Below are 14,981 nucleotides of genomic sequence, written 5' to 3' on the forward strand. Positions count from 1 at the left end.
CAAAGAAACCCAAAACCAAAGAAAGAATTCCATTTATACTCAAGTTTTAAGTTTTCTTATTACCCTGAAGGTACTGGTAATGCAAACTATACAATAAAAAAGTCTGAGCTCTGGGAGAATGCTAAGAATTTGCTATTTCATAACAAGGAATGTAATTCTTTCACAGGGAGTAGGTTTTTGTAAACAGAAACATTACTCGTATGTGGTTTTATTATTTTTTATTAAATTTATTGGGGTGACATTGGTTACTATCATATAAGGTTCAAGTAGAATATTATAAGTGAAGTCAGAAAAGGTAAAGAACCATACAATTTCACTTATAGGTGGGACATAAAACTGAAAGCAACAAATGAACAAACAAAAACTCATAGACACAGATAATAGTATGGACATTTTTTTTAATCCTTACGTGAGGATATATTTATTGATTTTAGAGGAAGGGAGAGAGAGAGAGAGAAACATCTATCTATTGCCTCTTATACATGCTCCCACCAGGAATCAAACTCACAAACTAGGTATGTGCCTTGACTGGGAATCAAACCTGCAACCTTTTGGTGTACGGAACAATGCTCCAACCAAATGAGCCACTCAGCCAGGGCTGGATATTAACTTTTTTTAAAGAGGTAGTCTATAGCTCAGTTTCACATTTCATATCTAAACCTCTACTCTAATTAGAAATATGGGGCTTAGCTTTCTCAATGGAAAACAACCATCCAGCAGATTTCCTTTTCCAAAAAAATATTGATTGATTGATTCCAGAGAGAGAGAGAGGAAGGGGGGAGGGAGGAGGGTGGGGGAAGGGGAGGGACAGAGAGAGAATGAAAGGGAAATCAATGTGAGAGATACATTGATCAGCCACCTCCCACATGTGCCCCAACCAGGGACTGAAACCACAACCTAAGCATTTGCCCTGACTGGGAATCGAACTCACAACCTTTCCATTTACGGGATGACACTCCAACCAACTGAGTCACACCAGCCTGGACTCCAGCAGATTTTCTAAAAGTGAATTTAAGTACAATAATTTTAGAGGAAAACAATATTAATTGTGTAGATTTTTATATTTATTTATTAATCAAAGGCACAAACCAAAACTAAGCTTAATAAAGTTGACCATAATATTGACAATTAAGTTTCATCAACTTGGTAAGGAAATACCAGCTAAATAAAGCTAATGAAAATGAGTTGCTTTAAATTTCTCAGGAAAACACAGTAATTCCAATATTATTAGTTAGAACCTTTCGAATGACGGGAGAAATATAAACATCACTATAAAAACCTTAATTTGGAAGCAAAGAAATGTAAACTGTAAGTGTGGTATTATCTGGTATGTCACAGACCACTGGTAGTACCCTTTAGTCTTGGGTACCTTAGGTCAGAGACCCTTACTACCATCTGGCAACTCTGATGGGTTCCATCCAACTCCTGACCAGAATTAAATTGCACAATGTCACTCTGTGCCTATCAGCAGAACAGAGAGAGTGTAATCAAAACATTTTAACTTCTTGACACAAATTATGCAATCAAAGCACATAACCTTAACCGGGAAGGGACTAGTTTGAAGGGGGTCAATTTCCCATTTTATAACAGTGCATCAAAATAGAAAATCCAGTGTCTTTCAAAACCCCTACATTGAGAAAAACAAAAACCAAGAGAAACACAGTGTGGTTTCATTTACAATTTACTAGCTCTTCCAGCATTTCAGAGTGATAAGGGAGTTTCGAGGAGCTTACATGATAAATGGGACAAAAGGGAGACTTATAACATATTGAACAAATGTCTAGATTGTATCAGACTATTGGTGTAAGTTTCTCGGTCTATGTGTAATGAATCAGTTTTCCAACCAGGCGATCTAGTAGTTGACAGTGGGGAATATAAATGTCCTAAAATTAAAGAAAAAAAAGAGTTAATTTACTTGTAACCTAAATTTCAGTATCTGTATTCACTTGTGCACATTCTAATCTATTCTACTAATGAAGAACTTCATGTGTTCCCAGTCAGGGGCTCAATTAAAACGTGAATCATGCCCTACAGATTAATTGAGCTTGCAACAGTCCTCACATTTTACCACTCAAATACTGAAGTTATTGAAACACACGTTTCCCCAAAATCTGGTTCCTGTTTAGGCTAGATGTACTTATGGCTCTAAAAATAGTCCACCAGATGAATGTGATTATGAGAACTAAGTCAAAGACTAGGGGAAATGCTACTATTAGTCAAGAGCAGAGTGTACTTGCCAAGGAACCCATTTCTCTTCACACTAGGTTCAAATTTGTTAGAAAGTGGACCACTTAGGATCTTGAAGCTGGGCATGTGTAGGTAATTCCAAAAAGGCTAATCTATCTTTTTTGCTATGCCTTGTATTTAGGGGCCTGTGCTGCCTATGTGGGACTAACACAGTACCAATAAGATTTGAAGGCACTACTGGACCAGACTTTATGGAAAACTTACTCCATCCATCGCATAAACAGGCTGAAGCAAACATCAAGACTGACAGAGCTGAGGACCAAAATGAATGTACCTTAAAGTTGGAGAGGAGTAAGCAGTGTAACATTGGTTACACTATCTCATACTGGTTATTTGTTATAGCGCGAGAGAGGCAGTAGGCAAGAAAGATTCCAATGAGCTGCAAATAAAATATAAGCTAAATTAAAAACACACAGCAAAGTGCTTAAAGATCTCAGGGTGTAGGTATAGTCTCCTTCACTTCTAATTCACGAATGATTTCCTTCCTGAAGTTTTACTAGACAGCTATGTTTGCTACTCTGTAGTACCTAGATCACAGTCAACCAATGTAAGTGCAGTTTTACTACTACTGTGACCTGAAATTTCACAACTGTCACTGACAAAAAATCACTCAAGGAAAATTCTAAATGTCACAAATTTGAGGAAACTTTTCTTACTCTTCCTCTGTTATCGGATCAAAAACAGTGTGGCTTAGACTAAGTATCTTATCAAGTAAAATCTCCATCTGTGAGGCCACAGATTTTCTTGGAGGGTTTAGAGTGTTGCAATGCTGCAATGTTCTGTAATACTTATTTTGTCCAACAAGGTTACCACTAACCACTTGTGGCTTTTCAACTTTAAATAGGGCTTAGAGTAAATGAAGAAACAACTTTTAAATTTCATTTAATAACTAGACCCTTTAAAAGGTGGTTAGTGGCTATTTTATTAGACAGTGCAGATTCAGACATAGCTATGCCTGCTACTTTAGAAATATATTGAGATTAGACTTTAGCAAAATGCTTTTAGTCTTCCCTTCACAGTGTTTAATGGGAAAAATTCTATCCCTAAAAAAATTGTCTAGAGCCACAATACAGACTTTTCATGCTACAGTGAGACATAGCAAAACTCAAGAAATACAACTGGATCCACAATATAGCATCTACCCCCAAAATAGGCACATACTGAGTGTGGGATTATATGATCTAAGTTTTAATAGGCTGGGACTTACATACAACTCATCAGGCAGTTGCAGCCCAAGGAAAAAAAAAAGATTTCATTAATGTTTTAGAATCTTGACTGACTGCAGAACAAAACAAGGTCCCCATCTATCTCATGTTTTGTTTAAGGAACTGTCATGTTAGAAAGTTGCCATAACTAAAGGGTGCCAGATCTTTCTCCAATTAACTGCTTTCAAAAGATATATATTGCTAGAAGTTAATTTCAAGCCTTGCTTTTTGTAGTTTCAAGGCATGACTGGCCATAGTAAAAAGAATAGGTTAAATGGGAATAGAAACCTAGAGAATGTAATAATTGTGGAAAACAATGTGGAAAAATATAAGATCCAAGACATTAAAAGTTTGAAATGAAAAGAGCAAAATACTCCCTCTCAAGTAAGCTAAATTTAGACCCCATCACAAATGATTTACTATGTTTCACATACAAAATAAAAGTATTTCTATACTGTGATGAGCAACTGAGAGTTTTGTGAAAATGTAATTTCTCTGAAAATGCCTGTACTATCCAGGGCCCTTAAGCAAAAACTTAAAGCCTTCAAAGAAGAAATCTTCTAGCTGACACCTATAAAAGTGATGAAATAGATCCTAACTACAAGGACTTACCTGAAAGCAAGCAACTCCAAAGGAAATTCCAGCAACGACTCCCATTTCTGATTCTATAATGGTCATTACCTTTATAAAACAACCCTGATGGGAGAGAAAAAAAAAAACATTAAGTCCAGCACAGACAATAATATTTGCATCATACATCTCTGCAGAAAGATGAGCTTTATCTGTGCTAGCTTTTGCCATTTTATTAAATCTTACTTTCATGTAACAAATCCTGTCTCCTTTCAAGCATTTTGAAAGGAGGTTTTGACAGAAGTTTAAGGAGGAGAAGTTTAACTTTTTAGATTACACATTTAAAAAGTGTTTCTTGCTAGTTATATGAACTCAAGTCACAAATTTTCTGAGTTTCAGTTTCCTAATTTACTCAATGAGAATAATACCTGCCCAATTTCAGATTATGTGTATTGACTAAAAATTAAAAATTGAGTCAACTCAGTATTCAGTTAATATCTTCAAAAAAAACTTTAAAGGCTCCTTACTTCATTGTTTACTTTATCGGGATCTCTCTGAGGAGAACAATCTTCAAGTTTACAGCAGCTCTTGGGAAATCCTTTTTCTAAGTAATAATTAGTGTCCTTCCAATCTCCAAAGTTGGTGGCACCACAACAATGCAACTGAAAAATCCCAACAAAAACATTGATACTTCACATTACAACTTTGTAGTCAAACATTTAACCTATCACCTTAGATTACAATTTTGTGTTCAAGACATTTATTATACTTAATGATATTTTGTGTGGCTGCCCTAAATTATAATTTGAAAGATGAGCACTTGTTTCAAACACCAAATGTTTCTAACATTTTTGGACTGGCCTTACTTTCCTGCTGTTGTTGGTGCTAACAGAACTTGGACTACATGTCAGAGTGGAGTGAGAGTTGCACATGTGAGAATGATTAGGAGAAAATGGAGATATTTCCCTCAGTATCATTATACTCTTCTTTCCAGGGACATGTCTCCATTCTTTCCTAATCTAAGATTATGAGAGCATAGGACAAGTGGACAATACCTACTAGCCAGGGCCCTATCCTCCTCTCTGAGGGGACAGGAAATGTGCTCCCCTCTTGGGAATCTACCACCTATGACCGCTTACCGTATTTTGAATCTTGTCTACTGCATCGCTTCTATAATCTCCTGTAGCATTATACTGCTTCAAAGCTTTCTCATAATTATTTTTAAAGCTGTTCTTAATCTACAGCAAAGAAACACAAGGCCAGTAAACAAAGATTCTAGAAAAATTCTTTTGATTTATAGGTCAAATAAGAAATTCCTACATCTTTGGGGGGGGGGTAATGCAGACAACTGTACTTGAACAACAATAAAATTTAAAAAAAAGGAATTCCTACATCTGACCAATGGTCATGTCTTTGACAGCAGGGATATAGTTTAGCTGAGTGCATTACTAAGCAAAACATTGCAATAAAAGATGATAAGCATCACAAGTTCAAAGTGCTGTGGGAGCATGTATTTATTCAAGTGGCAGCTCTGTACTGCTGTATCCCTCAATCCCCGATCTTTACCCACTTTAAACAGTAGAAATTTGATACCTATTTTTAAGCTACAAAACCTTACTTTGGGAGACTATACTACCAGTTTGTGAAACACTTTAATTGATGAGCCTTCGCTACTCACTAAAATCACTTCCTAACCACAGGCTTAACAGAGTGGGACCCGGATTTCTAATTCAATATTAAGATTTTCATGACTTGCATTAAGTATATCTAATATTTTCTAACTGTGTGGCATAAGTGGAGAAGGTATCAATTTTGTGCTTTAAACAGTTTCCTATCAAAGTTATAAACTGTATTATCTCCACTTTAATAGATACTTATATATGGATACCTTTAATTTTGTTCTGGTAATTCTTAGTGTTCACACTTTTCTACATCTTCCTTTACATTAAAAGTGGGCTAGAATTTTTACAAGAAAGCCATTACGAATTGCAAAGTAAAGCTTTAAACACAGGTGTAAGTGATTTTTAAACTAGTAAAAGCTGTCTTTAAGTCTGTGACTTAATCTATTTTATCTCCCAAACTCAGGCTTACCTCATGTCTGAAAACAAAACCTACGATGGCAGCGACCAGTTCAACCAAAAAAATGAGAGTTAGAAACATTGCATACTGCAGGATAAAAAGAAAGTCCAAGTCAGCATAAATAAGACACATCACAGCTGCAAAGGGAGTCAAAGGGTAAAAATGGTTTGTTCAATCAGCGTGTTTTTATTTTTGTTGTTGTTGTTGTTGTTGAAAAGGACAGGGAAAGCATAATAAAGGTGGTAACTGGCAGCTGAACTATTACTTGGTAAGTTTTCATAAGACACAAGAAAATTCTTAAAAGGCCATGGCCAGTCCCAAGAAACAAAGCCTACAAGATACGTGTAAAACTTTTCAGGAATCAAGAATCAATTCTAAGGAAAATAAGGACTCACCAGTTTTAGCATCCATGCAGAAGCTCGGCAGGTAGCAAAACAGCCGAAAGTGCCCAAAAGAATGATGACAGTGCCAGTGCCAATGAGCACAAAGGGAACATTGGTGGCCTTCTCATTTAAAAGAGAAAAGTAATTCTCCAGGCTCACCTTGCCCCAAATGCCAATGGCAAGAAGGATTACACCAGTGATCTACGTGGGAAATCAGAGAATATAAAGTTATTTACTACATACTGAAAGTTATATATTGTATATTCAAACCACAAACCACTGGGTATGTAAGGAATAATAGGTGTGACAAATGCTTTAACAGTGTGTGGCCACACATCTGTGGCTGGGATATGACAGACAAGGTGGGTCATAGAGGGATACGAACAGGATCTGCACACAAGGACAGGCCTTGATAAATCCACATGCTGCATCATCAGGTAGCCCAGGTGGCCAGGGTGAAGCCTGGAGAACTAGAGAAGGCACCTTAATAAAATTCTTAAACTTCTGTGGTTTTTTGTTTTTGTTTTTGTTTTTTGTTTTGTTTTGTTTTTTTGAACACAAGCCCAGGGCATATTCGCCCTAGGGATCAAAACTTTCTTAACTATTTTACTACCGCCTCAGGAAAACCTTCCTGGAGGAAAACACTTTTTATGAATTCCAGAAACTTTCCCCCTCCCCCAAGTTTAGAAAGATGAGGGATAGTACACAAAAGCAAGCCAACGACAGACTGGCGGGAGTGGGGCCATTACCACACTTACTTATGAAATACTCCCCTCTTAAGAGGGGAGGGAGGTGGGGGAGAGGGGGGTAGAAAGAGAGCGAGACAGAGACACTATTGTGCAAGCAAGCTCTCAGACTTGCCAGGCCAGCCCTGCCTCTCCAATGGTCCAGGGGACACTATCTGGGTGCTCTGGGGGTTTAACTCCCTTCCTTGCACCTACCCCACCCCCTGTCCCCGCAATGCTAGGCACATTGGGTCCCAGTTCAGCCTACCAGTCTCCGTAGTCCCGCACCCCACCCTGGCGCGGACGAGAGGCCGGAGCTCGAGCCCAAGCAACTCATCACCAGCATTTGATTCCCACAGCAACCTCCTCTCAAACCTCTCCACCCCGTGCCTCCTTTCCAACCCCGGATATAAGCTCCCTCCGCTCAAGTTCACACCCCCAATCCAAGCCCAGGATCCCCTCCAGTCTCCCGGGGCCTCCGTTTCTCACCCAGAAGATGAAAGTGTAGATCAGAAGGACGCTCTTGAAACAAGTAATGACTGGTTTAGTCTGCAGTCTCCGAGACCGGGAAGCCATGACTAGTCCGGGACCCTACCCCTCCGCACAGGGCGATGGGAACAGAGAGTGCGAGGAGTGGAGTCCCGGAGTTTCCCGGAAACTGCCGAAAACTTACGAGCGTCCACAACTGAAGAGAGACGGAAACACTGTTCAATTTTCTAGAGGGTGGAGTCCGGGAGGCCATCCGGAAAGTGACGACGATTTCCAAGCGCCCTCTGCCGAAGGCTACTGAAAACTATGTGCAAAGGTTGTAGCGTCGGGAATTAATTAGATTTTTCAGCGGACCTTGCTTCCTTTTTTTACTAGGAATCTTTCCCGCCCCCTGCCTGTCCTCCACCCTTATAACTTCGCATAGTTTCTATCACCGGCAGCACCCGCGCTCTGAGATTCCGCCTCATCGGCCACTAATGCTCTAGAAGGAACGAAAGGAATAAAAAGAGGTTAAAAGTAACCTAATTACATTATATTACATGGCAAAATACCCACAAGAAATATACTTCCAAACAGAAACAAAGCGGACTGCAAGTCTATACGTACAAACACACGTTTTGAGACAAAAACTGAAGGGAAAAGTGCAATTTACTTGAGTGGAGGGATTAGGCTGATTTCTTTCTCATTTGTTTTGTGCTTTTCAAAAATTTTTAAATATTTAATTTATTTATTTTTAGAGAGAGGAAGGAAGAAAAAGAGAGAAACATCAATGTGGGGTTACCTCTCATGGCCCCTACTGGGGACCTATCCTGCAACCCAGGCATGTGCCCTGACTGGGAATGGAGCTGGCAACCCTTTGGTTACAGGCCAGCACTCAGTCCACTGAGCCACAGCAGCCAAGGCTTTGTGTGTGTGTGTGCTTTTCAATTTTTGGACATTGTTTTATGCAGTAGGGAGAAGCCATAAGAATGAATGCATTGCGGGAAATGATCACTTGTTGAAAGAATTCCAAGCTAGGTATGACAGATTGATAATTTTAGAATTTCCTCTTCTCACTTATCCTTTAAGTATGTAATTGGAAAGTTGACGGGTGTTTAAAAGTAATTAATGCTGAAATATAAGTTCTGTTATTAGCTGCAAACTTTTAAAAGGAAAGATGCTACAAAGAATGTCAGGTAAATGTAACCCCTTTTAAAATGTTACCGGTAAACTGAAAGGCACTGTATAATACAGTCCCAGGTTTTTCAGATTAAGAACCAGCTGATCACAAAGAGGCTGAAATCTAAGGTCACTCAGCTAAGAGCAAAACCAAAACTAGAGATTACTGTGCTAGTGTTATTTTTCCTTTTAAATCGTGTGTGGGTAGCTTCATGTTCCCATGTTAAACATCATGAACAGGTGGGTCTATATTGTTACAACACAGAGTATGTACCAAGGTCTGGTTTCTCAACTTAAGGGTAAACTCTTTGAGAGCAGAAACTAAGAGTCTGGTGAGGATGTGTTATTTCTAGAGGGACAGGATTAGAAGACCATATCGGTTGCATATCCAACCCATTGTATCATCATTGACAAAAGCTTAACATCACAAATGGGCATTTAGTAGTATCACTATGGCAAAGAAAGTCCTGCATTGGTGAAGGAGAGGTGAATGCCCGAAACTTTTCGCTTCAAACCTTGCTTTAAACATATACCACAGAACCAAAAAACAGGAAAGTTCCATTGACTTGGTCACACAGAGCTTCCCTGTGCTTCGAATATTGACCTAGGACCAGTTCCTTTTAGCATCATGCCAGATGTCTGAGGTCTAAGAGAGCAACTATTGGAGAATGAATTATTGCACTGCCAGGCTTTACACTAAAATTTTATCCTAAAATTAGAAAAGCCTAACACATAAATTCATGGAGAGAATGAGTAAATGATACACCTATACTCCTATGAGCACTGAAGCAAGGTCATCAGGAAATAGAGCATACGTCAACTTTTCAATTACCACATACGTCATAGCTACAGGAAATGAGGTTTGAGAGGGCTTAAGTATATTAAAGGCTTTCTTCTGAAGCTAGATAACACTCTTCTAGAGGTTCTCCTATTAAAACTAATAAGTATCAAGAGCAGTCTTGCTAACTCTTTGTCATCTTAAATGGAAGTTTCCTCTGAAATTTAGGCTTGTACTGTGTCCTGCAAGAGATTTTCAATGTAAGCCCCAGAGCAAAGAAATATTTCTGTAGCAGAAGGAAAAACAAAATAGTCAAAGCAAAAGCTACATCTGATTTCCAAAAATGTGTTGATTTTTTTCCTCTCCCTTCCTCTACCACTCACAAGGCTGCTTTGTTTGAATAAGAGTTAGTGCCAAATTAAACCACAGGATGACATGGAATTTAATATTCCTATGGCCACAACATCTTGCACCCCTGCCTCCCATGCTGCTATAGCCTCCTCCCCCCCTGCCATGCCATCAAACTCAGAAATTCAATTTAGTTCAAATTTAGGCCTGGGTTTGGGTCCAAACACAGACCATAAGGCATCTAATCACATTTAAGGCAATGTAAGAAGTAATTCTCTAGGTTAGAAAATAAGTTTATACTTTCAAGTATTAATGATGACTGTAATATTGAGTCTTGACTATGTACCAAACACAGTTGCTCAGCACTCAACACTTGTCACCTCATGCATACATCACAAAAGTTGTTACTATGAGGTCAAGACTACTACTGGCAGCAGTTTACAGATGTGGAAACAGGTTCAGAGAGGCTAAGCAACTTGCCTAGGACTAAGCCCTGCCAACTTATGTTTCCCTCATTAGAAACAGGGCCCACTCAGTGATGAGACATGGCTGTCATAATGCAAATAGCTGTCTGGGCTGAGAATAACCTTACCAAAGACTGCTGTACTAAGACATTTAGCCACGAACAAGATCCTTTAGACTCCCTGAAGTACAAGAACCTCAATCATTTCCCCAATTTTGCCTTGTATTTGAAGTTTTTTTTGTTGAGTTTTACTTTTGCCTTCACTCCAATAGCCCAAACACCTAAAAAGTTACCCTGCCTATCCCAGGGTGGCATGTAGAGAGTTCACTACATTTTCTGGTATGACCTCTTAATTTCTCCTTCTTCCTGATTACAAAAACACACATTTAGTACTGAAAATGTAGGAAAGAAGGAATATGTGTTTTAACTATTGTTGCTGCTTGTTTTACATTCAATATTCAGTAGGTATTTTTGTTCCTTTCCAATTAACTTCTTGTAACCTTGGAGATTAGGCATTTAAACTATGCTCCCTCCAGCAAATATGATATCAATTTATTTCCTACTGCTTTTCCAACATTAAATGTCTGTTCCACAATAGATACAGTATGTTAGCTCCCCAATACATAAGATATTCCCTATTCTCTTCACATCTCCAACCTCACTCAAAATTTCTGCCCCCTACTCAAGTACTTAGGGTTCAGCTCAAGCCCAACTCAAAGAAAGTGTCCTTCTTCCACCCCCCAACACAACCTCCCACTCCCTCAGGACCTCACGTTCTCCCCAGTTCCCACCTCTTCTTACCACCACTCCCCCACCCCATCCCCCAACCCCCACTATCCCTCCATCTCCCCTACTCCTTCAACCCCCACACAGTACTCATACTCTGACCATTCATATTAACTCAGACTCTTAATTACTACGGTGCCTGATACTTGCTTACTTCTCTGCTTACCTGTTTCATATCCTGCTGTATATGTGTTCAGACACTATTTAAAGAACCAGTGTGGCAGGCTCATTTTCCCCTTTTATATTCTCCCTAACACCCTAGGAAACAATGCTCAATTGATGAGCTTGCTTGATGCTCAGCCAATCCCTGTTGAGCTCACTGGTCATGGCTGGTCTGTGAGGCTAATCACTTAATAGTGACTCAAGGTTTGATTAATTAAATTATATTAAAAGCCTAAATGTCTAAGCCATCCCAGTATGACACTGCTATAAAACAGAAAAATTAAGTTGAGCTTCTGTATAATGTCTTGGAACATTACTACACTCTGTCTTAGGACCCAGTAAAAAGACGTCAGCCATTTCACTCACAATACATCATATCTCTTATCCATGTAATGACATTCACTCTTTTGATTTTCTAACACCTTTTCTAGTATCCTTTCAATTGCCTTTGGCTAAATGCCTATCATAAAGTTTTAAAGCACTTCCTACCTATTTAAACCTAATTTTACATTACTGCAATCAGATAAACATCATTGAAACACACAATTTAAACATCATTATTTAAATAGATAATTCATTTGTACACTTTTAAAAATTAGTTTCCTAAATAGAAATATCTTTTTATGTTCATTTCCTCTTATGTATTTTCATTATTTTTTCTCTGAAATTCTCTTCTGTGTCTATTTGGGGCACATAGAAATGAGAAATACTCTCGAATGGTATTAAAATTCACAATTCCATGTCAATTTACCTTAGTCCATTTTCTATGAAAGCTTGTTTCTAGTCTAGCCTTGTAAAGCTTTGCTGAGATCTCAGCGAGGCAATCTGTTAATAAATAATATTTCTTAAAACTATCTGATTGGCCCTGGCTGGTATGGCTCAGTGGACTGAGTGCTGGCCTGTGAACCAAAGGGTCGCTGGTTCAATTCCCAGTCAGGGCATATGTCTGGGTTGCAGGCCAGGTCTCCAGTGGGGAGCATGTGAGAGGCAACCACACATTGATGTTTCTCTCCCTCTCTTTCTACCTCCCTTCCCTCTCTCTAAAAATAAATAAATAAAATATTTTTAAAAACTCTCTTATTGACTGCTGAGGGGCTTCATATTAAAAGTCTTGTAGTTGAAAATGATACTGAACTTTAAGAACTTTAAGAAATTTATATTTATATGTATCAATGTTGTCAGTGTCTGTGTCTTTGTCTTACCTTCCCAATCAAATCATGTGGACAGGTGTTTTATTTAACTATATCCTTACAATGTTTAACATAGTGTTATCCACACATAGTAGGTGCTTAATAAATGTTGGTTTTAAAAAATTAACCCCACCTGTTTTGGATAAGCTCTTATATATATTATGCTTCACAGAATACTGACCCTCTTATCTCATTTTATCCCCTTACTTTGTTTTCCCTATGATTTCCATATTCTCCCCCCTTCACCTTCTTCTTTAACCTCTCTCTGCCAGCCCTCTGTCCTGCTCCTTCCAGCTCTAATTGGGATGTGAGATCTTATGCAGCATCCTCATCCTAGCATGTCCTAGGCTCTGTGTCTGGTGCTGGTGAAATGAAGAAGACCCTATTTACAGTCTAGTGGGGGACAGAGTAGAGTCTGAGATTAACAGACTAGTATCTATAGTATAGAACAGAGATTATCAGAAGTGAACAATAAGTGTGATAAATCTTATAATTGAGACATGTACACAGTGATGTGATAGAAAAGGAACTTGAAGTAAACAAGCTCTGGCTGAGTTTGGTTGAGGGCAACTTCTGAGAAGCAAAGAAAATGTGGTTTCCACAGACCAGGAAAGGAGGGAAAGGAATACAAGATAGATCAAACATGTCTGTAGAAAGACATGAAGTGTTAAAGGAAGAGCAAGTAGTTCAGTGTGCCCAGAATGACAAGTCATGGGATAAATATTTAAAACTAAGCTGAGCATATAGGTGGGGTATGCTTGTGAAGGATTTGGAATGTCCTGCTAAGAGTTCAGTGTGTACTCTGCCAAGAGGGAGCCAGTGAAAGGGTTTTTCTTTTTTGTTTGTTTGTTTTTAAGGAGAAAACAACTGTGGTAAAATTTATTATTCTTTCTCTCAATCCCCCCCACACACACCCACTTAATAGATTCACTATTTTCTAACACGTATTTAGAGTGAACACATTTTGACTTCAAGGACCCCACAATCTGGCCCTACCCTATTCATTCAGCTCTGTTTCCTACCACTCCCTTGAGCCCTCTAACCAGTTAGCCCAGACCTCTCTGACTTAACAGTGAGCTTTGGCATATGTCATTTACCTTTCCAGAGAGCATATCAAGGACTGCCTCTTCCCACAGAGTGTTCAGAGAGTCCTCACAGTCTATAACACACACTTTGAAACTTTATATGATCTTGTATTATTTTCTAATTATTTGTGTCCCCCTTCCCTCCTCTAGTAAACATAAACCTTCTGGAAGCTGGAGAGTAAGCTCCTTAAGATCAAGGATCACAGAGTTCTTACTACTGTTCCCCCAGGTCTTAGCTTATAGTAGATGCTTAATGAACGTTACTTCCCTAAGCATAAACAATTATAATCAAGAACATTTTTGTTGAATGTATGTCTCCTCCATTCCCTAGGGGCAATAATTTTTGTCTTTTTTGCTCACTGATGTTTCTCAAGTACCTAGAAGAGTGTGTGGTACGTAATAGATGCTCAATAAATATTTGTTGAATTAAGTATGGATTAGGATGTCAGGGATTTTTGTCTTTCCACCATTCTTTATAGAGTAGATGCTTAATAAATTTATTGAATAAATGAGATCAAGATCATATCTTCCACTTCATTGTACCACTATCATATTGATGGTTTGTGGATTAGAAATGAAACAAGTTTGCTATTGAATTTTTGTTCTCATAAGCACAATTCTTCTCTTCATAACTGAAAAGTGGTTACAAATTTGCTTGCACATACAGGGAAGAAACCCTTTCTACACCACTTAAAATTATTTGTACACAACCACTGATTTTTCAAGGACAGAAATGTCAAGTCTGAAGGGAAGGAAAATGTAAAGAGTTGGCCTGAACTAAGGTAGAATAGTTTTGCTATCAGATACTATAAAGAAAGCTTGTTTAGTGAAGAGAAACATACCCCTCCCTCACAGGTCACTGGAAAACAGCTTAGCAATGGCTGTAACCTTGTAGATTTGCTTAAACAGCCTTCAGCTAAAGCCTCTCAAGGCATGCTTTCCCTTCACTCTTATTGTAGGAAATCAGCCTTTATTCTTCATGGTATTTTTTGTAAACAACATAATCTTATCAGAAACTGAAGTCCATACAAGTGAGGTAATTGGTGCTAGGTTTTCAAAGTGTGTTTGACCCTGAACATATGGATGACAAGGCAACTAAGGAATTACAGGGAAATCTCCAGGGAATGTCAGAGTCAGCTATGCTCTTCTCTTCTTCTTGGAGTTTGGGAAATTCCTTTTAATTCAATCTTGACGTCATGCTGAGTCATAAAAAGACATGTTTTTCAGTGTGCCACATCTCTCTGGAGGCCCCTTAGCCAGGCTGTTAGTCATTACTATAAGCACGGGCATGGGGCCAGCGCCATTCACACTTC

General features: G+C 38.6%; 1 protein-coding gene across 1 annotated transcript; it reads right to left on the bottom strand.

Annotated features, from left to right (window-relative positions):
* Positions 1 to 1,665: 1,665 nt before the first annotated feature.
* On the bottom strand, positions 1,666 to 7,930 carry TSPAN6 (tetraspanin 6). The gene is made up of 8 exons (XM_024578775.4): positions 7,699 to 7,930; positions 6,497 to 6,685; positions 6,114 to 6,188; positions 5,162 to 5,260; positions 4,550 to 4,684; positions 4,065 to 4,148; positions 2,522 to 2,626; positions 1,666 to 1,883 (listed from the first exon to the last, which is right to left on the bottom strand). The coding sequence occupies exons 1-7, from the start codon at positions 7,783 to 7,785 to the stop codon at positions 2,558 to 2,560; spliced, it is 738 nt and encodes a 245-aa protein (XP_024434543.1). The 5' UTR covers positions 7,786 to 7,930; the 3' UTR covers positions 1,666 to 1,883; positions 2,522 to 2,557.
* Between the last annotated feature and the right edge of the window lie 7,051 nt (positions 7,931 to 14,981).

The sequence above is a fragment of the Desmodus rotundus genome, chromosome X (genome assembly GCF_022682495.2).
Source record: "Desmodus rotundus isolate HL8 chromosome X, HLdesRot8A.1, whole genome shotgun sequence".
In the NCBI taxonomy this organism is placed as follows: domain Eukaryota; kingdom Metazoa; phylum Chordata; class Mammalia; order Chiroptera; family Phyllostomidae; genus Desmodus; species Desmodus rotundus.